This window comes from Hypanus sabinus, chromosome 27 (assembly GCF_030144855.1).
Source record: "Hypanus sabinus isolate sHypSab1 chromosome 27, sHypSab1.hap1, whole genome shotgun sequence".
Taxonomy (NCBI): domain Eukaryota; kingdom Metazoa; phylum Chordata; class Chondrichthyes; order Myliobatiformes; family Dasyatidae; genus Hypanus; species Hypanus sabinus.
This window is the reverse complement of record NC_082732.1, coordinates 33,735,779-33,762,375: the sequence shown is the minus strand read 5'-3', so window position 1 is coordinate 33,762,375 and position 26,597 is coordinate 33,735,779. Positions and strand designations below refer to the sequence as shown.

Below are 26,597 nucleotides of genomic sequence, written 5' to 3'. Positions count from 1 at the left end.
ACTTCACTATGATTCTATGACTATATATTCCAAATCTTATCATCACTGGAGCATTGTTGAAGTGTATCCCCACAGTAGTTTAAGAAACCAGCTTACCACCCCCTTAACAAGGGTAATTAGGGATAGTCCAATGTCCCTAACTAAAAGACACGGCACTGTATCCGCCTGATAGTACATGACACAGTTACACAGCACAAGGTGTGAGGAGTGAATATTTAACTATTTACTTAACATACTGCCTCTATATAACTTTCAGCACACACTCAGTGATTCAGGAACAGCTTCTTCCCCTCTGCCATCCAATTTCTAAGCGGACGTTGAACCCATGAACACTACCTCACTACTTTTTTCATTTCTGGGTTTTTTTCGCTACTTATTTTAGCTTAACTATTTAATATACAGTGTGTGTACATATATATATATACACACACACACTTAATGCAACTCAGTTTTTTCTCTATATTTATTTATCATGTATTTAATTGTACTGCTGCCGTAAAGTTAATACATTTAACGGCATGTCCTGGTGATATTAAACCTGATTCTGACTCTAATCCTAATCAGCAGCTGCTGATCAATGGACAGTTTATCCTTGACCATGATCAAGTTCTCTGCAGCAGTATATATATCCCACATAGGCCAACCTCTTTACTGCCATGGACCCCTACCATTAACTGAGGGGTCTGTAGACCCCAGGTTGGGAACCCCTGATCTAGATTTTCTAATAGAAATATATATTCTGTGTTGCTTTGGATTTTTTTTTTGCAATTTCTTTTCACACTCACTTTTGTAACTTTTCATATTCTTATTTATGATTGGTGCTTATTTCATATCTCCCTAGATTAGGGGATCCCACCTTTTTATGCCATGGACCCCTACCATTAAAAAAGGGTCCTTGGACCGCAGGTTGGGATCCCTGTTCTGAATAGAACAAAATGGGATCTGTTGAAAATCAATGATGATGCTTTTGTAAATGCATGTGAACAACTATGTAAGAAATGGTGAAACTAATGACAAGGACGAACACTTGTCAAAATTAACACATGCTAGCTAACAATAATAATAATAATGGCAAATGACCAGCACCTGATATTACTCAGCAGAGGATTAAAAAAAAATCAGAGTAAACATTGCACATGATCCTATTATGAATTTCCAATGTTTCTTCATTCTGGAACCAATCCTTTCAATGAGAAGATTGAGCATGTCCCTTGCTTCTTTATTCAAGGCAAGAGAGAGAAGCTGGGAAATTAGAGACCTTTTATCAAAGAACTATTGGAATCTATAGTTAAGGATAGAGCGAGTGAGCAGTTACAAACATTTAGCTGTTTAGAGAAAATTATTTTGTAAAGGGCAGATCATGTCTAACATATCTATCTGATTTTTAAGCCTATAGATATTATTCATATAGACTTTAAAAGGCATTTGATAATCTGTGATTTAAACTGAAGCTTGGGTTCATGAAAACAATTTATTGATTTGGTTGGAAAATTTCCCAAGGTGCAGCAGTGTTTGTAAAACTTGGAAAGAATATTCACAGATCATTAAAATGTCATCAACGTGGGAAAACAATAAAAAAAAAGCTAATAAATGGGCTGGAAGACAAGTGCATAGGCCTTATGATACTTAACAGAGTATCTACAAGATATGCCAGTGGAGTCCTCTGAGGATTTTTATTGGCAATAAAATATTTATAAATTAATTACATAATGGGAAGAAAAGACATTTTACTTATGATAGAAACTCAACCAGCATTTGCCATTGGATGTAAAATCCAGAAAAAAAAATCATTGTTGCAGAGAGACAATGGGCTAAGTAAATAGTTAAAATTGAGATAAAGTCCTTTCAATGAAGGTATATGTGCGATTTTTCAATTTGAACCTAAAAGGATAAAACAAACAACAGTGCTCTGACAAGGTCTCCTCACATGGTGATGAAACATTTGCAAGTAAATTGCCAAGATTGGTGAACAATTGAACCCAGCCATTAAACATAATACATTATACAGTATATGGTGAAAAGCTAGAATTTGTAAAACTTGGAAAGAATATTCACAGATCATTAAAATGTCATCAATGTGGGAAAACAATAAAAAAAGAAGCTAATAAATGGGCTGGAAGACAAGTGCATAGGCCTTATGATACAGCTGTACCTCATTAGACCACACATAGAGTTCTGGTTGCCTCCCCTGAGAAAAGATACATTGGTTTTGGGAGGAGTGTGTGGAATGAGTACGAGAATGATATGATGTATCACGTGAGGAGTTGATGATGGCTCCGGGCCTTTACTCGCTGGAATTTAGAAGAATGCAAAGGGGTCTCATTGAAACCAATCAAATATTGAAGGCCGAGATGGAGTGAATGTGGAAAGGATGTTTCCTATGGCGGGGGAGCGTAGGACCAGAGGGCACAACTTCAGGATAGAGGAATGTCCATTTAGAATGGAGATGAGGAGGAATTAATTTAGCCAGAGAGTGGTGAATCTGTGGAATTTGTTGCCATAGACGGCTGAGGAGGCCAGGTCTTTGGGTGTATTTATAGTGGAGGTTGATAGGTTCTTGATTAGTCAGGATGTGAAAGGCTATGGAGAGAGGCAGTAGAATGGGGTTGAGAGGGAAATGGATTAGTCATGGTGAAATGATGGAGCAGACTCAATGGCTGCAGGGCCTACTTCTGTTCCTAGATCTTATGCTTTTATGATAACTCCATGGGAAAAAAATATAGAGGGCTTTTATAATCTGGGGTTGATTCCCTGGAAGTATGAAGGATAAGCAATGGTTTAATCAAAACTCCAAGATATTAAAGGGAATTGATAGATTAGATAGAGAGAAATAATGTCACTGTCCGAGGAGCAAATTTACACACAAAAAGGAGTAACGTTTTAGGGCCTAGAAATTTAGATTTGCAGTGCATTTATAGATACCATGAGGTATGTATGTTAAATTATAATAAATATTAGTAAGGATTATCAGAGATTTACTGCAAGATCCAGAAGGAATATTCTTTGTTTCCTGGATGCTCTCAATCCAAAGTCTTAATACAAAGGCACCAGAATTCAGTAGCAGGCCATTCAGGCAGAAGGGAAAGTCAGATCCATAGTATACTATGCCAGGAGTCGCATTTGCTATGAAGTACTGTAATAGTGGTTCCTTGTAAAAAGCTTTTATTGACCCACAGATTGCTGTGTCTTTTCAGACACCAGCGTTCTGGGACTGGACTGTCCTCCAGAAATTTGTGCCAAATTAATTTTAACCACAAAGCTGTCAGATTTTTGCTAAGGATTGTAATCTAAAATTGGATATCACTGATTAGTCACTGATTGTCCATAACCTAACTGAACAGAGGTAGAGGCTTGACAGTGTTTGACTTATTACTGTTTCTTTGTTAATTGTGCCAGTTGAATAAGTCATGAGAGAGAGTGTTGCTGCTATACATGCAGCACCCTGAGGTTTGAAGGAGCAAGAAGGGAGCAACAGGAAGAAGTTAGCCCATGGTACTGCATGTTACAGGCTTCAAAGTTCAAAGAAAATTTATTATCAAAGCACATATATGTTAACCATATACTATACTGAGATTTATTTTCATGCAGGCATTTACTGGGGGGGGGGGGAAGAAAAGAAATACCATAGACTTTTATAAAACCTATGCATAAACAAAGGCTGAAGTGTGCAAAAGAAGACAAACTGTGCAGATAAAAATAATACTGAGAATATGAGGTGTAAAAGATCCCTTGAAAGTGAATATGTGTGACATAGAATCAGAGGAGTGGAGAGTGAAGTTATCCACACTGGCTTAGGAGCCTGATGGTTGTAGGGTAATAACTGGTCCGGAACCTGGTGGTGTGGGGCCGAAGGCGCCAGTACTTCATTCCTGATAGTAGTAGTGATGGTTCTTTTTGCTTATTTTTAGTGAATTTTGTGTTTAATGGAAAGAGGGAAGTTTGCTCTGGGGAAATAAATGTTTTCTGGTTTCAAGGAGCTGATGTAACTGTCACACACTCCTTTCCCAAGAGCAGCAGCGTAGTCAGGAGGAGGAAGCTGCTTACGATGCCCAACACAAAGCCTTGCGCTCCTTGCTGCGACACTCGACTCACTTTCCACTCAGGTGGCCTCCATAAATGACATTGACATCAGTGCCAACCATTGCCCTGCACCAAAGCAAAACACTTGTGGTGAACTACATATACCTGTCTGGACATGCCCCCTGCTGACTGCTCCTGTGGCTCCTCCCACAGACCCCTGTATAAAGGTGATTGAGGCCTGAGCCCGGCCTCTCTGTCTCCAGGATGTAGTATGGTGGTCAACCACTGCTTGTTCCTTCTTCCAGTCAATAAAAGCTGATATCTCGCCTTTACGTCTCAGAGTGAGTTATTGATGGTGCATCAACACTGTAGATGTTTGAAAAATAAATTAAAAGGGAACAATTTTGGAATCATACTGAAGGTCAGACAGCATCTATAGAAAGACAAACAATACTGACATACAACTTAGTTTGTTTTTGTAGTTTACAGTACTGTGCAAAAATCTTAGGCACGTACAGTATATGTGGCTAGGGTGCCTAGCACTTATGCACAGTACTGTATTTGTCAACGTGGAGCAGGATGCAAGTCTGTAAATCTGGGGGGAGAAAGGGATGTTGAGAATGACAAGCTCCATGGGAAGGGTGTTGGGTGGTAGAGAAAGAGTGCCAGGGGCGGGGGGTGGCACAGGTGCAGACACACCCAGCTCTGAGACACCAGGCAAGGTCATTTGATTCCAAACAATTGCTTTATTGATCATTACAGCATGTCTCTCTAGTGCTTCCCGCTCCCTCCCCTCTCCCTTCCCCTTTTCCCAACCATGATTCCACTCTCCCTGCCCCCTTCCCACTCTCAGTCTGCAATAGAGACCCGTATCAGAATCAAGATTTATCATCACTCACATATGTCATGAAATTTGTGTTTCTTTTGCGGCAGTGGTACTGTGCAATACATAAAATTACTACAGTACTGCGCAAAAGTCTTCGATGCCCTAGCTATATATGTATGTGTGCCTAAGATTTTTACACTGTACAAGATAACCAAGCAGAAACTGATAGCTAAACAGCAGAGGTACAAAAAGGGGGACAGGTGGAAGATCAGCTTGAAGGAGTGATTAGGTCATGAGGGATTTTGTAATGCAGATTTTAAAAGGGGGTGTCAAGCCAAAAGGAAAACTTGAGATAGTGTAGTTGGCACCAATAGCAATGTTTCCAGCAGCTGCAGGGTGAGTTGTGTGTGGGTTGCTACCAGTTAACTGCGAACATGAGATGAAACTATTTCAACCACCAGGGGGAGACAATCTTCGTCATTGAGTCTTCGATTCGAATGCAGAGATTTCAGAAATTTCAAAAGCTTGCTGTGTTAACCTTTTAAATATCCCAGTTCTCTTCCAAACCCAAATGAAGCAGATTTTGTTCACTTCTCTAGTTTTTTTACCATAAGTCATGATGCTATTATATACTGAAATTAAAGTAAATTCTGGAATTATGATGAATCCATCAGTTAATTTAACACACATCCAATCCTCTTATGATCTGTTGTTGTCTCCTTGCTTCAGGCATGAGGTGCAAGGTGGTCACCAGCAGGCCGTTCATGCACTGACCAATCAGAAAACAGAAGAGGCAGATGACGAGGATGAAGAGGAGGAGCTTGAGGAGGAAGATGAAGAGGAGGATGAGAGCATGACGGAAAAATCCCAGGATGACCCGGTTTCACCGAAGATTGATCCCAGAGCTCCGTTCAGGGAAAGTGAAGAAGAGCGCCCTGCCCCACTCACCTTGGGGTACGAACAGACTCACAGGTTTGTATAATCCATAAATGTCTTCACACATTCCTCTTCATGTTCTCATGCCAAAAGCATGCTGCCCATCCCAAGAATGGTTGGTTTAACAAATATGGATTGAGAAGATCCAGAGGATGATGGAGTCACTTTAGAATGTTATGGTTCTGTTTTCTCAAGAATCATACTTGAATCAAATTAGGCAGGTTCAGACACTTCACTTTGTAACCTTAATGAAATGGTACAGATTGTGTTACTCCATTCATGTTAGCCCATTCACACAACTATTTGAAGCAACATATCATCGAATGCAGGGGTTCCCAATCTTCTTTACACCATGGACCAATACCGTTAAGTAAGGGATCTATTGAGCTCAGATTGGGAACCCCTGATAGTAGAGGAGGCATTTAAATTGCTGTCTTATCCCTCTATGAGCACTGAACTTTAGTTATAGTATGCTAACTTCCATTGGCACATAACAGGGCAACACCAGTAATAAACATAACAAGCCTTTGGAGAACTTGTGACTAAGTCAAATCCAGAGATCAAATCCATTTATGGATCATATAAATATGGAAGCTAAGTCTAGTCAAAACTAAATCCTCAGTTTTATTGATCTGGGCTCCCCAGAATTAGGGCATGTCTTTGGTGAATAACATGTGGTTAGGGGTGATAGTTCCTCTGTTTTTGGCTTGTGCTTTTGCTGATAAGAGTTCCAGGTGCTGGGTCAGGACGACAAATCTTGTTTCCCTCAGTGTGTCCATACACACTAGAAACTTGCACCTGGATGCTTATTCCCACACACCGAAACACAGAAACGTGTATAATTATCATTTGCTTGCTCTCTCCCACTCTCCCACCCCATTTCCCCTTCCCTTCCTCCTCTCCCTTCCCCTCCCCTTCCCTTCACCTTTCCCCTGCCCTTCCCTCTTCCTCCTCCCCTTCCCTCATTCCCCCTCCCCTTACCCTCCTCTTCCCTTTCCCTCTCCCTCCTTCCCTCTCCTTTCCTCCTCTCTCTTACCCCCTACACCCTCCCCCCTCTCTCTCTCTACCTATCTCCCTCTCTACCTCTCTCCCTCTCTATCCTTCCCTCTCCCTACATACATTCAAACCTGCATACACACAACCATGGGCAAAGGTCAGTCTCTCTCTCTCTCTCTCTCTCTCCCTCCCCCCCCCTCTCCCCCTCTCCCCCTCTCCCCCTCTCCCTCTCTCTCTCTCCCATCCCTCTCCCTCTCCCCCATAGACACAGTCAGACACATACACTCAGGGAGGGGTGTCATCCTACAAATAAACTCAGGGATTCTGTATTCCAGAAGTTATTTCATTCTATGCACAACAAAAGGCTGACATGTATTAAGTAAATTTGAATCGGCAGATTGTTTGTGTACTCTGTGAATTCTGTGTGATACCATCAAGCCCAGATTTAAATTGGCCTGTCACAACTCTGTCTTTAAGATTAAGTACTAGGAGTGGCACCGGGGGATTTTGTAATCTGGGGTGATGGGAGACTCACACAATCACAATTGCCTCGGCAATTGTGCTTTGAATTCTGAAATATTTCATTTAGGTAATTGTCTGTGCTGAATCAAATTAAATCAAACAGGACTTCTTGTGGTATCCGACGTACAAAACATTATTTTCGTTATATTGCCATTTTCCATCTGAATTGCATAGTCGCTCTTCAGTGTGTGAGCTGTCACTTATTAAATTAATATTTCAGGAGTTGGCAGGGGAAGTTGAATGTATGCCCTCTCTCATTGTCAAGCACAAAATCTCTATGCATTCAAATACCCATTTATAGATACACAATCAAATTGCAATCACCCCCATTATGTAAAACGCCAAGGAGTCTAGTCACATTCATTCAATAAAGAGCCAATTAACTTGCAGTCGCTCATAGTAGAAGTGCACAGCACAGATAGTCCAATTAAGCAGAAACGCAATGGGTTCTATCATTCTCTCTGCAGAAGGCCCAATCTGCAGAGCTACTTAATTCAAATACTTGTCAAATAATAGTTGAAACAGAGTCCTATGATTTAACACTAAAACTCCCAAGTCCTACTGTATGGTTTTTTCCCAACAGTTTTAACCACTTGATTGTAGTGGAGTGTAATATTTTTTGTAACTTGGCATCCATTGTTAAAAGCATTGGGGAAGCCACGTAAAGACTGCTCTTAGTAGAAGCAAATATACTCATGGGATAAGTTCAGATTACTCTATAATCTTTAAGGAGTTTAAAATCAACCAATCCTCAGTAAGGAGCCTCCTTCTCGTGTCTTGTTCATCTGCGTGTCTCGTCTTGTCCCCACCATTGCATCCCATTGTGCTTGGCTAACACCACTCACCCAGCCTTCCTCTCATTGGTCTGTTGTGGACGTGGTTTGTGTTGTGCAGCCCTCGCATGTGCATGCCAAGAACTGAGCCGTCAGGACAGACTGACCGGCTGACTTACGTAAGGTCAGATGCGCTAACATTAGGTCACCTTCCCCCCACCCCTCCTCCCCGCCCCCCACCCCAATCATTGGCACAGGTGTATGGCTGAGGATGAAGCCGGGCTGTTGGCCTTGGACCAGATAGCGAATTTCACAAAGGGGTTGGATCTGCGTAAGGCAGCAGAGGCGCAGTACAAGGTGAAAGAGGCCGCAGTGTTCAATCCCACCTTAGACTCCGAAGCAATAAAAGAGACACTGTACAGGCAGGCTAAAACTCAGGTATGGTACCCTTCACCAGAAGCACATGCATGTTAACAAGTGACACTGTTCAATGTGTTTGTTTCACAACCTTCAGTCTTGACGTTAAAAGGGCTCTCATATAGCGAAAACTGTTTTTTTCACTAATGGAACAAAATTAATCAGGTTAATTGCATGCTATGACATACTTTGTGACAGAACAGTGCAATGGAGACCTTGGGAAATACTCCACACTGTGAATGATCCTTGTAACAGTGTGAGACTATGAAGAAAGCAAAATGACGTATACCATGACAGAACAGGATAACAGACACTGTGACAGAGCAGTATGATATACTCCATAACTAAGTCGTCCACATACTCTGTAAAGAACCAGTGCAAAGTATAAACACAAGAGATTCTGCAGGTGCTGGAAACCTTGAGGAACACACGCATGCAATACTGGAGGAACTCAGCAGATCAGACAGCATCTATGCAGAAGAATAAACAGTCGACATTTCAGGCCAAGACCCTTCATCAGGGCAATGTGCGATGTGATGAATCAATGATGGAGCAGTATTTCAAACAACACGGTACAGCCGTACAATCTAAACTGCGACCGAGAATTAAGACGTGATGTGACAGAGGAGAGTGACAGGGACGGTGTCACAGAAGTACGATGTGCATCGATGGAGCTGCGTGACAAGAGTGTGAAGTGTACACTCGCAGAACGTGACGCAGATGTAGAATGTGACAGAGCACTGTGATTTACATAGGAGGAAGACGATAGGAGCAAGAACTGTGACAAGGCAGCCAGTTCTATGCCAAGGTGGAGCAGTATACTGTATAGAGTCACAGAGTAGTAAAATGTGTGGCCGAGGAGGTACACCTGACAGATTTATTCAGGGGAGCTATTTATTCCTGATAGTCCAATTATCAATGATCCTAACTGACCTCAGCCAAGAAGGCAGTTGAAGAGACAACCGTATTTATTTATTGGGTAAATGGATCAGTCTAACACACACAAAATACTAGTGGAACACAGCAGGCCAGGCAGCATCTATAAGGAGAAGCACTGTCAATGTTTCGGGCCGAGACCCTTCGTCAGGACTAACTAAAAGGAAAGGTACTAAGAGATTTGAAAGTAGTGGGGGGAGGGGTCTCGGCCCGAAATGTCACGCATTTCCCCCTCCCCCCACTACTTTCAAATCTCTTACTATCTTTCCTTTCAGTTAATCCTGATGAAGGGTCTCGGCCCGAAACGTCGACAGCGCTTCTCCTTGTAGATGCTGCCTGGCCTGCTGTGTTCCACCAGCATTTTTTGTGTGTTTGAATTTCCAGCATCTGCAGATTTCCTCTCGTGTGTTCAGTCTAGGTGAATGGTAGATTTATTCCTTTAAAAGACATCAGTAAACTAGTTAAGGGCTGATAACAATTCCGTATTTCCTTTAAATGCTCCTGAATTAATTACAAATTTAAGTTTCCCCCACCGTGATGGGATTGCAATCTGTTGATCAGTGGTCTTCAAGGTCTGACGGCTAGTTCGTTAGCTTCACCACTGTGTAGAGCAGAATTATGTGATGGAATACTAGGACAAAATAATATTTTACCCACTGTCACCACAGTGTGAGCCGCACAGTGATGGCGAAGTCGGACGTAAACTGTGACATAACCACACGGTTTTCACTCTGACGGATAAACATGATATATGCTGTGTTGGAGAAATAAAGTGTATTTGGTGTCGGAGAAGTAAGACTTAGACTGTCACAGAGAAATATGACTTATAGATGCAAAGAGGGGTAAATATACATTGTGCCAAAGGAACATGTATATCGTATTAAAGAGAATTGTGCTCGATGCTATGACAAAGTTCTTAAGACATTCACTATTACTGAGGACGATGTAGACTGTGGACCAAGAGCACCGTGTAGCTCAAGGAAGGAAATTGATCAGAGAAGAATTGGGTGACCACCAGGTGGGGTGAGGGAGGCAGGTGGGCAGTAAGGAAAACTTCGGAGTTCATTTCTGTGTGCTGGAAAATGGTGGGGTTCAATGTTCTAAAAACATGCTGTCATTAAAAATGAGAGGTTAGATGTGAAAGGCAGCTTAAAAATGAATTAATCCTTGGGGGCTGATGAGATGGGAAGCAAGGGAGGAGATTGCTGGAACCTTGACAAAGGTTATTTAGATTTTCGATGGTCACAAGTGAGGTTACAGGTGTCTAGAGCACAACAAACGTTTTACTTTTATTTAAGACAGACAGCAGAGAGAAGCCAGCAATGACAGATCTGTAAATTTGACATCAGTGAAATGGAAGTTATTGTAACAGATTCTAAGGGACAGGGTTAACCCACACTTGGAAAGGCAGGGGTTAAGTGAAAGGAGAACCTGTCGGACAAATTTGATTGAATTCTTGGAAGAAGTAATGTATTGATGAGGATTGATGGCCTTTGATAAAGTTCGATATGAGAGACTGGTGAAAAGGATTGGAACTTAAGGGATTCATGATAAATTGGCAAGAACGAATACAAAATTGGCTTGGCAGAGGGTGATGTTGAAGGGTTGCAATCAGAGAGACAGGTTCTGTGACCCTTACTGTTTGTTCTGTACTCTACTGATTTGGATGTGAACGTGGGAGCTATAATCAGCAAGTATGCAGGTGACACGAAGATTAGCAATGTTGTTGATGCTTTCTGACTACGGGAAATTAATCGTTAGTTGCTAAAATGAGCAAAGAAATGACAGGTGGAATTTATATCTGATAAATGTGAAGTGATGCTCTTTGGGAGGGCACAATGAAGAGTACAGAGGAAAAGAGGAACTTCAATATACAAATCCAGAAATCTCTGAAGTGATAGCCCAGGTAGATTAGCTGGTTAAAATGGTTTACAAGGTACTTGCCTTTGACTGCGACACAGAATATAATAGCTTCTAGCACAAGTATTTTTAAATTTTGCTTAAGCCACAGCTTAAGTACTAAGTATAGTGCGCATTGCCAGCCTTTGGTAAGATGTCCTGAAGAAGGGTCTCGGTCTGAAACGTTGACTCTTCATTCATTTCCATTGGTGCTGCCTGACCTGCTGAGTTCCTCCAACGTTTTGTGTGTGCTGCTTTGGAAAAACGTGTGTGTTATACTGTTGAAGATTTAGAGGAGGTTCACTGAGATGTTGGCTGGGGCAAAGTGTTTCAGTTTATGAGGGGACACTGCAATATCTGGAGCAAAACATAAGCTGCTGGAAGAGCTCAGTGGGCGAGGTAGCACTCATGGAGGCAAAGGGAATGGCTGACGTCGCAAGCTGAGATCTTGCGTTAGGGCTAAGGATATAGAGGGAAAATAGACAAAGTATGGAAGTGTGAGGAAGAGGTGAGACAAAGGCTGTTAAGCATTAAAGAGCAGTCAAAACAAGAGAGGGAGAACACAGAGAGAGACTTGCGTCTCTGTTGAAGAGAGGGTAAGAACCTCTTCAAAGTGGGCTTGCCTGGAAGAGAATTCACAGTGGGGTGGCAGAACTGAGTTTGTTTCTCTTGGAATGAAATAAATAAAGGGGAACCTGATAGAGATACACAAAATCGTGAGAGGGTAGGGAACGTTTCCAGGAGTCAGAAGTGTCTAAAACCAGGAGGTACAGTTTGAGAAACAAGGATGAAGTTTAGAGGGACTCTGAGGAAGAACATTTCACCCTCAGGGTGGTTGTAACCTGGAACGCCCTGTTTCACTGGGTGCTGGAGGCAAGTACTTTTACAACATTTAAGAAATATACAGCTAAGCATCTGAAGCACCAAGGCATAGAGGGCTACAAGTAGAAATGAGATTCGGACAAATAGGTCAGCATGATCCTGATTGGCTCTTTGTCCCCATGGAAACGAGAAACAGTTGTACAAAATTCACTGAAGCTGTCCTTCGACTGAGGCAGAGCACTTGCCACAGACTGTAATCTCTGCTTAAATGATTTTGCTTTTATATTTTGCACGTCAATTGTAAAATCTTGCTGGCTAAATTGGCAGGCAGTAACAGTGTACAATGTACTCCAGGTGGCCTGCTTAACTTGAACATGCATACAAGCATAGATTAACTCACTAAGCATAACTGGGATCATAAAGTCATAGAAAAGCACAGCACAGAAACAGGCCCTTTGGCCCATCTAGTCTGTGCTGAACCATTTAAACTGCCTAGTCCCATCAACCTAGCCCTCAATCCATGTACCTATCCAAACTTTCCTTATGTGCTGAAAGCAAGTAAGGGTGTAAAACTATACTTTAGAAAAGGGTGTACAATTATATTAAGACAAGGTGTCTGGACTTAATGTTTTAATGTGTTAAAACATTGTAACTTGAAAAAAAACAAGTTTGTCTTCTTCTGCTGTAATGATTGTTAGAGACACTCAAAATAGTAGTATACCTCAGCATTGGATAAAACTCTAACTACACACAGCCAACACCTGATGTTACATGGCACTTGAACATACTCAGAATTAGGCCAAGATATTTTTGGAAAAACAGGAAAATAAGGTCATGCTAAAAATGTCCCTGCTGTTTACTAACAGCTTCACTAATACCGCTCCTGATCTTTCAACTTGTATATATTTCTGCATATTTTCCAAGTTTTATGTTCTGAAGCCATCTTGCTCCCAGTGGGTTTTTGCTGCTGGATACTGAAAACCATTGGCAAAGTCTCATTTGCCCCACTCTCATTCATGGCCCATCCAGCCATACAAAGTGCCCAAACATTGAGAACAAAAATCCTTTCCCACGGCTGTAAGAACACCTTATTTCTGACAGTTTACAGTTGAATAGTTAAATATTTGCATGGTCTTGTGAGATAGTGACCATTCGGTTTGAGAAGGTTCGATGTTCCGACCTTGAGTTTCAGATCTCAAATATCATGGTAGGGCAATTGGTTGATTTTGACTGGAGGTGTTGAGCTGGGAACAGAATTGGCTGAAGACCCTGTTCTGGGAGTTTCATTGAATCAAATAATTACCTGGACAAGGCAGTGAAGGTCAACATGGCATATTGAATTCTTTTTCAACTGGAGCTGGCTGAGAGAACCAAAGATACAAGGCAAGGCCGGTGGGTAAGACAGCAGAAGCAGAGGAATTATTAAACTTGGCGCAATAGTTCTGTTTCTGCACTCAGACCCCGCTGTATCCTGTGTCTTTGGTACTGAATGAAGTGAGACAAGTGCCAGCAGCTACAGGGCTGCAGGGGTGTGGTGGGTGCTGACACCAACCCATATCCACACCTTTTCTCTGCAGTTTCTTCTACTGAACTCACAGAGAATGACTGGATTAATCCCCTCTGAATTCAAATGGAACGTATCACGGTACGTTGAAGGTTCAGCAGCCCATCCTCCCAGTTCTGTTCCTGAGCTACAAAATTAAATGTTATTTCAATAATTTTAATGCATTAAGTAAATGAATGTTATTTTCAGAGTGTGTAATAATATGATACTTTCTCTTCTTCTCCCCCCCCCCCCACCAAACATTGCAGACTTATGCCATGATGCTGTCATTCTCTGAGAATACTTCTCTCCATCCATCGTCCCAGAACTCTCTGGATGCTTGGCTGAGCATAGCAGGAGCTACGTCAGAGCCGGGGGCCTTTCACCCAATCAACCATGTTTGAGAGTGAGAGAGATAGAGAGAGAGAGAGAGAGAGAGAGAGAGAGAGAGTGAGAGAGAGAGAGAGACAGCAAGGCAAGACTTGGCCCTGATGTATTTGGGAAGGACAGTGATGGGTGGCAGCTATATGGTGGCTCAGGAGCTGTGGGATGTTGGTATCAGGGCAAAGCTACTAAAAACTGTTACCACCCCCATCTCCTCCTCAGCACTGTCTGTCAAGCTAAGGAGGCCTTACAAAACTTCCTTTCTTTCGGTCACAACTGAATTATGTTGCTGACCTTAAATTCCATGAGATATTTATTCCTGTTACATAATATTTTTGCACAGATATACCATTGGGGCTTCAGCTTAAAAAATATTAAAAATGGTTAAATACAAAGGGGCCAGTTAAGCTTCAGGAAGACAGACGTATGTCTCATAAGAAAGTAAACCTGCTTGTTCTTCCTGGCTTTTACATCATCCTGTACTATTATAATTTTAAGTTATTTGAGAAATAAGCAGGGCAGGCAAATCGCAATAATTAACCTGTATATATTAGCCTGCATTCTCTCACTCTCCCTCCCCTACTGTATCCAAAATATCTCTCTCCTAGGCATTATATCTTTTCTATAAGAAACAGTATTGTGTCTTGTACTCTTAGCTGTCATGAGAGTGATTTAAAAATGTTAATATAATTACCTAGAGAAGGACCAAAAGTTATGTAATGATGTTGTACAATAACTGTCAAATAGGGAGCGTTGCTTGTGCCAAATAACATAGGTTGTCCTTCTAGTTGCCAATTCCCAGACAATCAAATTTTGTTTTTATTGTTTATTTTATTTAGTTGTAGGCTTTATTGAATTTCTTCCTGTCCATTAGTGTTTATGTCCTCACTATTTATTCCTTAGACGATTTCCTCGCAGACGCCCCCCACTTCAAACAGAATAATGTAGTCCAAAAAAAAAATGTGAATTCTTTTACGTTAACGTTTTTTTTTGTGTGGCATGCATTGTGGAAGTGCCAAACCTTTGAGGGGATGAGGGCGGTGAGGGGTTTGATTTCTTTTTTAACTCAGTATTTTTATTTAAGAGTGGATCCTGTTGTTAGATTTGATTTTTTTTACAAAAAAATGATTGAAAAGAACAAGTGGAAAATAGGCCTCAGCGGTTGCCGTTTCCGTGGTAAATAATTATAGAGAGAAATTAAAAGAATAAAGAAACCTTTGCTTTGTGAAAGCTCATGTAAATACTTATGTAAAGGCCAGCAATTTCTTTTGTCCCCTAGAGTGACTCAATTTGGTGCTGAGTTTCTTTTCAGAGACTGTGGAGTCAAGGAGAACATGCATAGATTACATGCAGTTACTACTTTGCACAGTTGTCACGTGCCCCTTGTTTTTTTTAGCAAAGAAGCAAGCCAGCAGAGTAATTCTTTTTTTTGAAGAAAAGCTTGGAGGGAAAAAGTATATATTTTTTCCTCTTTTGATCAACTGATAATTAGACAAATTCCAGCACTTTGTGAGCATGACACTCCCAATCAGTTAATTTACTTATTACCACGTTCCACTTTCTTTTGATGGCATTATGCACACCTGCCTTTCCTTAAAGCAAAAAAAACAAGGACAATCCTGCTTTCTGATTGATACCCAAAGATCTGGAAGATGTAAGAGTGAATGGATAAAAAAAAAGATTAGTAGAATCTGACGATGGAGTAGATAGGAATTAATAAACAGGACCTGAGAAAACTTGTCAAATTTGAATCGGCATTGAACTTCACTGAGAGGACATGTAGAACCAAGAATCACTGAACTATTACCTGTGTGCTGCAGCACTGGGGACGGGAACCCGTGCAAGAAGTGATTATTGCCTCATGTTCTAGAGTCCCAGTTGAAAGTAACTTGTATTTTCAAGAGGTTGCATTTGAAGAGCATAACTTCTGATCAGTTTTATCATGAATCTCTTTATCTCACTTTCTTTTTGAAAAACGCATGAATTCTGTCTCTCTGTAGAAATGTGAGAATCTCACACCTATCACCTCAACCTATCACCATTCCCTCAGAACAATCCAAGCAACAGCATTAATTATGGTTAATTAAATATATTCAATTTTACTTCCCTTGGCAAGCCCAAGGAAAGAACATCGATAGAACAGTAATGCAGCTGCCTCTCTCCCAGCTTGTATACGTCATATACATACAAGCAAACTTTCCGATAGTGGTAATGAGAAGCAAGGCTTTTAGTCAAATATCTTCACATGGCCCTGGAACACATGGGCCAGTTTAGTTTCACTCTACCCAACTCTAAGATCCACTAAAGCTTATGGAAGGGGCCTTTACAATTAAAAATTAAAAGCAAAACTTTCTCTGATTAAATATTTTATATTCCAGAATAGTTCAGTGATTCATGGTTCTACGTGTCCTTTCAGTGAAGTTCAATGCCGATTCAAATAGGACAAGTTTTTTCAGGTCCTGTCTTTTAATTCCTATCTATTCCATCGTCAGATTCTACTAATCGTTTTTATTATCCATTCAAAATCATTCACCTCTTTCTCATTGCAACCACGATTCCTTATTTGAGTTTTTTTTAATCAATCCCCAATCTCAATTTTCATCACTAATCTTCACCGTCCTTTCTCTTCCCAGTCTCCATTCCTCATCCCAACCTCCGATCCCCCTTTACATCTTCATCCCTCCATTTACCACATTAAAAAGAATTTGGTTGTAAGACAGAAACCCACGTTTCCAAAAAATATTTTTCACAAAGCAAGCAATGTATTTGGAATCATGGCATTGAAAGATATAGGAATAGATAAAGGAAAGGGACAAAAATGGAGCAAATGAGTTTAAATATAGGCATATGGGCGGTTTTCCACTTCGAACATAAAGAAGAGAAATGAGTACTGTGCTTTCTAAACACTGATCAGGTTGAAGCTGAGGACAGTCAAAGGAACATAGCCCGTGGAAGAGTACAGCACAGAAACAGACAATTCGGCCCACAATGTTGTGCTGGAATCAGCTAAAAAGCAAATCAAAAACACCCCAACACGAATCCTTCCAACCTACGCCATGTCCAAATCCCTCCATCCTCCTTAAATCTATGTGCCTATCCACACGTCTCTTAAAAGCCTCTAATATATTCTCATCTACCATCATAGCAGGCAGCAGATTTCCAGGCATCCACCACTCTCTGAGTAAAAAATTTGCCCCTCACATCCCCCTTAAACCTACCCCCGTCACCTTCAATGCATGCCCTCTGGTATTAGACATTTCAATCCTTGGAAACAGATACTCTCTGTCCACCCACGTATACTTTTCTATACAGTGTCATGAAAGGTGGAAAGAAATGACAAAAAAAGGCTAATTTTATCCATATTAGTTTCTTGTGATAGAGGTTGTACCACACTTAAAGAAAACACTGGCAAGACCACACCTGGCCTACTGTGAGTGTCATTCCTTGGGAAGGATATATCAGCAAGGAAGAAGTCCAGGTACTAGAACGATACCTGGACTCAACAGGATAAATTACAAGCAGAAATTTCACAAACTGGGACAAGCTTTCCTGCAATCTACAAGGTAAAAAGTGATTTGTTCACAATACTGGGGAGAATCAAATAACTAGAAGGAACACATCTGCATGTTTGGGAGACTAAGAAAAGAAGGAATAGGCTAAAAATGAGAACCAGGTGTTTCAAAGGTGAGGAAGCACTTTTACATGCAACAAGTGGTAAAAATTGGAGATTTCTTCCTCAAATAGCAACTTATGCTTTGTCAGTTGCTGACTCAAAATTGAAAATTTGATATGCTTTTATTAGCTAAAGTTACTTAGAGTTATAGGGAGAAGGCTGGTACTGTATATGGTTTGGGTGACACATTAGCCATGATTTCAGTAAATAGCGGAACAGATATAAGGGACAAAATATCCTTTTCCTGTTCCTGATTTCATTCCCATGCTGGTCTTATTCAATCTTAGGGCTTATTTCCTGAATGAAGAGCTATATTTAGCAGACTTTTGAATCTCCCCGATCTGATCAAATATCCTGTTCCAGAAAAAAATTACTCACTGAAATCGTTGGGAAATATTTTAAGTCACCATTTTAGAATCTGTTTTCATTCACATTCAAGTTCCTGATCATTGAAAATGGGAGCTGCAGGTTAGCCAATTGGAATTTTCACTTAATTCCTCCATCTGTCCTACTTAGTAACTTTATTGAAAGACAAATAGCACTTAGAAAATGAGGGTACAAGAGAAAAGAGATGTACAGGTCTGACATTCCACTGCCGCCTCCCTCATAACCAATCATTCCTGATTCTTTCCTCACAGTGGGGAGGGGGTCAATGGGAGGACATACCTTCAGGATTCTGAGATGTTGCCCCCCCCCCCGTTATGGAAATCAGTAAATGTATTTCAGATGGGAGAATTAGGTGAACTGTCAAAAGTTTATGCTTTACAATGATACTCAGGTCTCAATGGACAGTCCCAGAATTGCCTTCTGTACCGCTCCTCATATACAGAAGAACGTCCTATTCTTTCACTTGAAAAAGGGTGGCTAATGAAAGTTAGCCTCAAAGAAGAAAGACCAAAATTCCATAAAACAATATGCATTGGATCTAAAAGACTTATGTTTGGTATAGAAGGATAGCCCCCGATATAAACCAACATGAAAGGGTCCAGTCATTCACAATTCCTGTTATATGTTGCTTTACCGTGGGTTCACCTGATCTTTGGTGAAAGTGGGAAACAGGGTTTTATGAATCAATAGCACAGTTCACTCTGTTCTCAGTTTCCACTCCCATTGCCAAAATCCAGTTTTGCTCCCATCGTTGTTTTGCACTTGCTTATGGGGTGGGGAATGTCCAAGATCGTCTTACATGAGATCCCTTCTGGTTTCTTTTTCATTAATGTTCATTACGTCCCTTCTAGACCATGGATGCCAGAGGTAGTTCCTCTCCATGCAAGGTCTATCACTAGTGGATAGCCTGTAGAAAGAACCTCCAATTAATTTTGCCTTCGGTGATTTAAGTTCTTAATAATAAGCAGCTTGTTTTTTGTTAGTCTCAGAAGATTTTGCACTGATGTGATCTCATGTCAAAATCTTGCTCTTCTTGATTTTCAACATGTCACTTAAATGCTTCTTTTAGAAGGATACGCTTGTTAATCCCAAGAAGTACAGTTGACTCAGGTGCACTAGGGGGAGCTGTGAAGACTTCCCATGAAAATTTCACTGCTTTTGTTGAGTCAGGTTAATATCGACCGCAGCAAGATACACTTGTGAACTCCTTGCACTGAAGGTGAGGGAGGGGGTTAGTGGGTAAGGATACAATAGGTATCCCATTGCCCTGGAGTTCATTGAATTCCTCTATCATGCATCAAGTGACCCTTTGTCATTCTCTAGGGGGGGAAGTTGTTCCGAGCACCAGGTCTAAAAGAATAATTTGTGCGTTCTTAAAGAACGGATCTATGGTTTCACTACACCTGATGCACTAAGGAAGCCTACCTTTGCATGAAGGGTTGCTGGAAAAACAGAGAGTGAGATAAGCCCAGTGATGTAATCCACACATATATCTGAATTCTTTCTCTAATTTCCTTTGTAGTGTTGGTAGCTGGGGTACCGAGAGGAAGGGGGAATTGATGACCTTTAATGAATTTTGGATTTTACTGCCCGTCAGGTCGCTTGGTGTTTAGGACAGTAATGAAGGTCCTCCATCTCTGTCTGTCCATAACATCGTATACAGATATAGAAGGACTGTTGGACCACTCTTAGTCTGGCCTCTAACCTTTGACTTGTTTGGCATGGGTGACCCTACCAAGAGCCGAAGCATAAAGATCCGACATAGCTCTCTGGGTCATTGAAGCATGCAAGCCTCCCAAACCCTACGACAAGGTTGTGGTCCTCTTGGAGGTTTAATGGATTAACATAAGACTAATACTATCGTTCTGTGGCAGGGTCAAAATTGGAATTTGGAGCATGAGAAGTATCTACAACCTGTGTTGTTCATCAATAGGTCACATTATACACAGTTGTACTATTGATTTGCACTTGTCGCTTGAGCCCTGGTGGGCTCAACATGAGGAAACAGCTAAACTGTGTCACCCCATCTTGGCCCTCCCTCCCCAAATAAGCCTCAATTTCTATTTATGTCCTAGGTTTGCCCATACGCTTCCCAATAATTCACTTGTGCATTTTTTTTTCTTGGTTTTGACATGTTTTGAACTGTGTGGTGTTTAAAAGAGAGATAGTCATTGTAAATGGTTAGTATTCATTAACCAGAAATGTTTCAAGATTACAATGATGGTGCTTGTTTCCTTTCTGTTTGGATTGTATATTGCTGAAAAATGTTTAAAAAAAATCTTCAACAAAAAAAAACCTGAAAAAAATGGCTGTGCATGGCTTGTGTTTAGCTGTTGGTGTGTTTCTTGTGATGAAAATACTGTAGGGATGCACTTACTTGTATATGTGGTTAGGCATTGTCCAAAGTTAGGAGTCTTTAATTGCCCAAACATGAAGGGGCGCTTTGTTAATAAGCTGAATAGTTTAACATGAAATACATACATGCACATACAGACACACACACACACACACACACACACACACCACACACGCACACACATACATATACACAGAAATCTTTGCTTGTGGGAGAGTCGAAAGAGTTTAGCAAATTGAAAATAAGTGATTCACAGGAAAAAAAATCCATTCATTTTGATGCTTGTGATACAGTTAGTAATGAAAATAAAATCCAATCTGATTCCTATGTTAATGATGTAGAGTAGGAATGTATACCAAATGTAATCTTTCGAAATGCTACAATGAATTTATACACAAGATTGATATGCAATAAACCTGTGTGCTTTTTATATTAAAGGGCTCCAGTGTGTTCTTCTTTTACTGGATTTGAGATTTATGTCGAAGGTGATTATGAAAGATATTCCACCCATGATGCTAATAGCAGCGATTTCAATGCCCATTTTCATGCCTTGCGTTAAGAACTCCTGTACCTCCTGTGGAAGAACTGGTTTATGTAGTTACAAAGAACAGGGAGAAATATGGCCTGAAGCAATTCAGCCATTATCTTTCTAACCCTCTGGGTTCAATGAGCTAATTTAGTCTTCAGTTTATGCATGGGGTACCTTATCAAATGCCTTGCTGTAATTTACACTACATCTGCTGCTCTACCTTCATCACTGTGTTTAGTCACATCCTCAAAAAATTCAATCAGGCTCATAAGGCATGACTTGCCTTTGACAAAGCCATGCTGACTATTCCTAATCATTTTATACCTCTCCAAATGTTCATAAATCTTGCCTCTCAGGATCTTCTCCATCAACCTACCAACCACTGAAGTAAGACTCACTGGTCTATAACTTCCTGGACTATCCCTACTCCCTTTCTTGAATAAGGGAACAACATTCGCAACCCTCCAATCCTCCAGAACCTCTCCCGTCCTCATTGATGATGCAAAGATCATCACCAGAGGCTCAGCAATCTCCAATTTAATCGGGTGTTGCTTGGCAGAATAACTTGAAGGGTTGGAAAGGCCTACTCCATGCAGTATCTCAATAGTTTTTTTTCAATTGCCTACAGTAGAAGAGAAATCATGGGTTTAAGTCCCACTTCTGAAACTCAGGCTGGTGCTCCTGCGTGAGAAAAAGGGAGTGCTGTACTTTTAGTAGTGTTCTGTTTCGGTTGAGCTTAAACTGAGGAGTATTCCGCCCCCAAGACCCTCAGGCTGATTTGAAGAAGGACAGGGAAGTTCTCCTCAGCCCATTGGCTATTGTTTATCTCTCAATAAACATTGCCAAATAAAAATCCGGTCTGTCAAGTCATTTATCTCTTTGCCACTTAAAGAGCAAATGGCTGCAATATTTGTATATATAAAGCAATGCCGACTAAACTCGAAGGCAATTCCACCTAAGGGTGCTCCCGCTAGATATAATAAGGAACAATGTAAATGCAAAGCTTTCTTTCCTTCTAAGGTAACTTGTCTAAGTGGAGAGATGTGTCTGGATCATTGATACATGTTGTTTTATTTTGGCTGTCAGCTTGTTTTCATTCTCCAACAGAGGGTGATCATTCTAAAGCTGTGTGAAGTTATTTACCCTGCTGGTGGACAGGTTATTAAAACTTCATTTGTGTGTTATTTTGACAATTTGTGACTTTGTTTAAGACATGGGTTGATGACTGTGTTAACAAAAGAACTTTTTTATACAAACACACTAACCGGTGACTTGCCAGTTGGAGAGTTCAGCCTTTGAATGCCAACTAGGATAAGGAGTACCCTAAGGATACGGAAAGGTAGGAATTTCAAAGTACTTCAGAGAGAAGTCATGAAACATGCAAATAGTGAACTTGTACCTAGTTGAAACTACTTCTGAAGGCAACGACACCGTGAGTGCCCTGACTCCTTGGTATCTGTTTATCGATGATTGTATGTTACTGATTATACAAGGGTTTATGTATTAACAGCAACAGATGAAGAGAGCAGCGATGGATCCCAGATATCCCTGAATCCATGGGTAATCACTGTAAACTCTAAACAGGTTCTATGCTTAATCATCCTCTCTCTTCAGCGCTGCAGTGAGTGATTAAACTAATGCGGCTACCCCGTATGTTGGCAATTAGTGGAAAAAGTACGGTGGAACAAATTTACAAGGAAATTGCAAAGGTGTGTAAAGCTATGGAGGACTGATCATAAGAGACTTCAACTATCCAAATTTAAACTGAGCAGCTATAACATAAGAAGCAAAGAGAAGGTGATGATATGAAGATTAATAGCATTGTGGATATTGTAGATAATTGTCAAAGGATACAGCGGAATATAGATCAGTTGCAGGTATGGGCGGAGAAACGGCAGATGAAGTTTAACCCGGCCAAATGTAGAAGGTACAAAAGCCATAGGACTCGCACCACCAATTCAGGATCACTTTCTACCCCTCAACCATGAGGTTCTTGACAGCTACACACACTTCCCCATCCATTGAGATGTTCCCACAACCAATGATCTCCCTTTAAGGGCTCTTTATCTTGCTCTTTCACACTCTCGCTATTTATTGACATTTATTTATATTTGCATTTGCACAGTTTGTTGTCTTCTGGTTGATCTTTCATTGATCCTGTTACAGTTCCTGTTCTATAGATTTGCAGGGTACGCCCACAGAAAAAATGAATCTCAGGGTTGTATAGAGTGACATTAGAAGTATTCTGATGATAAAATTTACTTTGAACTTTGAAATGTGAAGTGTTGCACTTTGGCAGGTCAAATGTAAAGAGACAGTACACTAAGGTTAAAGTTAAAGTCTGTCCCGAGCCTTATAAGCTCATCAGGCCAGGGCTTATGCCGGTTCCGTGGGGTTAACCCCCAGCATTTTGCCAGTACCCATTTTCAGGTGGGTGGACTGGAACGATTTGTGGTTAAGTTCAGCTGGGGCTCGAACTCATGACCTTCAGATCACCAGTACAACACCCTAACCTTAACTACTTGGCCACACACCACACACACACACACACACACACACACACACACACACACACACACACACACACACACACACACACACACTGTTAAGGGCAAGACACTTAACAGCATTGCTGAGCAGAGGGATCTTGAGGTCCAAGTTCGCAGCTTCCTGCAAGTGGCTACACAGGCTCACAAGGTGGTTAAGAAAGCACTGAGTGCACGAGTCAGGAAGTTACGTCGCAGCTGTATAAAACTCTGGTTAGACTGTATCGCAAGTATTGCATACAGTTCTCGCCACCCCATTTTAGGAAGGATGTCAAGGCTTTGGAGAGGGAGAGAAGAGTTTATCAGAATGCTGTCTGGCTTACAGGGCAAGTGCTTTGACGAGAGGTTGGACAAACTTGAGAGGAGATATCTGATGGTGGTCTATAAAATTACGAAAGGCATAGACAGAGTAGCTTTTTCCCAGGGTTGAAATGCCTAATACCAAAGGGCATGCATTTAGTCAAGTCAAGTTTAGTGTCATTTAACTACATACATCAAAAGAAACAACATTTCTCCGAACCAGGATGTAAAGCAGCGCAATCCCATAACACACAATAACTTATGAAAGTAAGGATAAAATCTACAGATGAATTACACATAAATTAACAACTATAAATTAAATATTGTATGGGACAGAACAGATTAACCAGTGACACTTGGAATATGATGCTGCAGTGAGTTCAGAAGCCTAATGGTCTGGGGGAAGAAATTGTTTTCCGTCCGGACAATTCTTTTTTTTATGTATCCGGGTCTCCTGCCTCATTGTAGAAAGTCAAAGAGGATACTGGATGGATGCTTGGGATCCTTATGGGCCCTGCATATGCAGCATCTTGATAAATATCTCCAATGGATGGTAAGGGGACCCCTATGATTGTCTCAGCCATTCTCACAGTCTTTTGTAGGGACTTCCAGTCTGATGCTGGGCTGCACCCATCCCAGATGGAAACGCAGCTTGTCTGGGATGTTTTCAATGGTGCTCCTATAAAATGAAGTTAAGATGGGGGAGGGATGGTTCACTTTCCTCAAGCTCCGTAGGAACTGGAGGCACTGCTGTGCCTTCTTGCTCAGGGAGGTGATGTTAAGGGACCAGGTGATGTTGTCCATGACGTGAACTCCCAGAAACCTGGTGCACTTAATTCTCTCTACAGAGGAGCCATGTATTCACAAGGTGAGACGGTGTGATCTTAAAGGAGATATGAGGGGCAACTTTTTTTTTCCACAGAGAGTGGTTGGCGCTGGGAGTGCACTGCCTGGGGTGATGGGAGAGGGAGCTACATCAGGGGTTTTTAAGGGATGTTCAGACAGTCATGAATGTGAGGAGAATGGAAGGAGATGGACATTGTATAGGCATAAAGGTTTAATTTAATTGGCCATTTGATTACTAATTTAATTAGGTAGACACAACATTAAAGGCTGAACTGACTCTTCCTGTGCTGTATTGTTTTATGTTCTAGAAGGGGGAGTTTCTGAGTTTCCAGGAAAACCTTTCTCATCTGGCCAATTGAGGGAGGCAACATGGCTGGAGTTGGTTCTGGGAAATGAGTCACACCAAGTGAAGCAAGGACCAATGGGGTAACATCTAGGGAACTGTGATCACAATAATATGAATGTTTAACATTGTTTTTGAAATGGGTAGAGACCATTCCGTGGTGAAAATACTTGTCAAATCAGGAAGAAACAGTTTTAGTAAGTCGAAATGCTCGACAGAGATGGTGCTCTGTGTCGGAGGCTCAAAGTTTTCAGACGGACTCGGAGTTGGCTGTGGTCGGGGCTCCCAAAGTGCTGTATCGGCAAGCTGCGGCGCTGGAGGTTCATGGCAGGAAGAGTTTCTCTTCCTTCTACCGTCTGCGTGAGATGATGGGCTGTCGGGACTTTGAGACTTTTTTTTACCGTGACATGGACTGCTCTTTGTCAGATTACAGTATTGCTTTGCACTGTTGAAACTATGTGTTATAATTATGTGGTCTTTGTCAGTTAGTCTTTTATCAATCATGGTAATGTCTGCACTGGTGAAACTGTATGTTAACTATAACTATATGTAACTATGTGGTTTTGTGTAGGTCTTGTAGCTTTAGGTTTGTCTGATGGGTTTGTAGTTCCTTTCCGGGGAACGTGCTAAGACAGTAGCGCGATATCGATACGCAGCAGCTTCTCCAGACTCTGGATTGGGGATTACCAAACGTTATGTGGTTTTTCTTGTGTGGTCTGTTTTCTGCTTTTTCGTGATATCATTCCGGAGAACGTTGTCTCATTTTTTAACTGCATTGCATTTGTGGTTTATAAATGACAATAAACTGAATCTGAATCTGAATAATAGGATGATAGTAGTTTTATGTGGGTTTGTGGAATCTAAGCTAGGTATGGAATACACTAATTGAACAAATGGAGGCATTTAGATTGAAAAAGATTCAGCTGGAGTCTAGATACATTCTCCTGAGAGTAATGGGGAGGGAAAGCTAAAACCAGAGTCCCATGGATAATACATAGAGGAAGAGTAAATCAGAGCAGAAGAATTTAATTTACTAAAGTTCAGGGAGAAAGTTAAAGGAAATAATGAGGCAAAAGAAGGCACAAGAGACCTGACTGGTATAAATGACATTGTAAATGTTTTTGACTGATATGTACAAATCATTTTGGGATAAGAGGTGAAGCCCATCAGAAACAAAAAAAAGTTTATTTATTCATGGAGAATGTTGTGTATTTAATATTTCAATAATATTTGAGTAATTTGTGTATATATTGCTTAAATAAGTATTTTGGTTTGTTTAATAAATAATTAATTATGGTTTATATTAAATATATGTTAATTGCACCCGTCGTCACGCGACCACATGAAAAGTACGCGCCTCGCTTAAAGCAAACTCCAAGTTAGACCCACATTTTTGGACTTCCGTGTTTCCTTTGAGTTAGTTTAATGTTTTGAAGTTACAGGATTACTCAAATATTACTGAAATATCAAATAAACAACACAGGCATAAACACAAATTACTGTGCAGATGCCTGGGGAAATCAGCAGGTCGGGCAGCATCCAT

The 26,597-nt window shown here is 40.9% G+C and overlaps 1 protein-coding gene across 14 annotated transcripts in view; it reads left to right on the top strand.

Moving 5' to 3' along the window:
• The window catches only part of prdm16 (PR domain containing 16), a 742,940-nt gene extending 722,013 nt beyond the window's left edge, over positions 1-20,927 (top strand). For 3 of the 14 annotated variants that reach the window (XM_059952202.1, XM_059952201.1, XM_059952203.1), the window contains 2 exons: positions 5,576-5,818; positions 8,331-8,605. In XM_059952202.1, the coding sequence (XP_059808185.1) occupies positions 5,576-5,818; positions 8,331-8,547 (460 nt within the window). In that variant the 3' untranslated portion in view covers positions 8,548-8,605. Of the gene's footprint in view, positions 1-5,575; positions 5,819-8,330; positions 8,607-13,959 lie in introns of those variants that run through there. The other 11 variants (XM_059952195.1, XM_059952197.1, XM_059952198.1 and 8 more) reach the window with 7 other exon arrangements.
• The last annotated feature ends 5,670 nt before the right edge of the window (positions 20,928-26,597 follow it).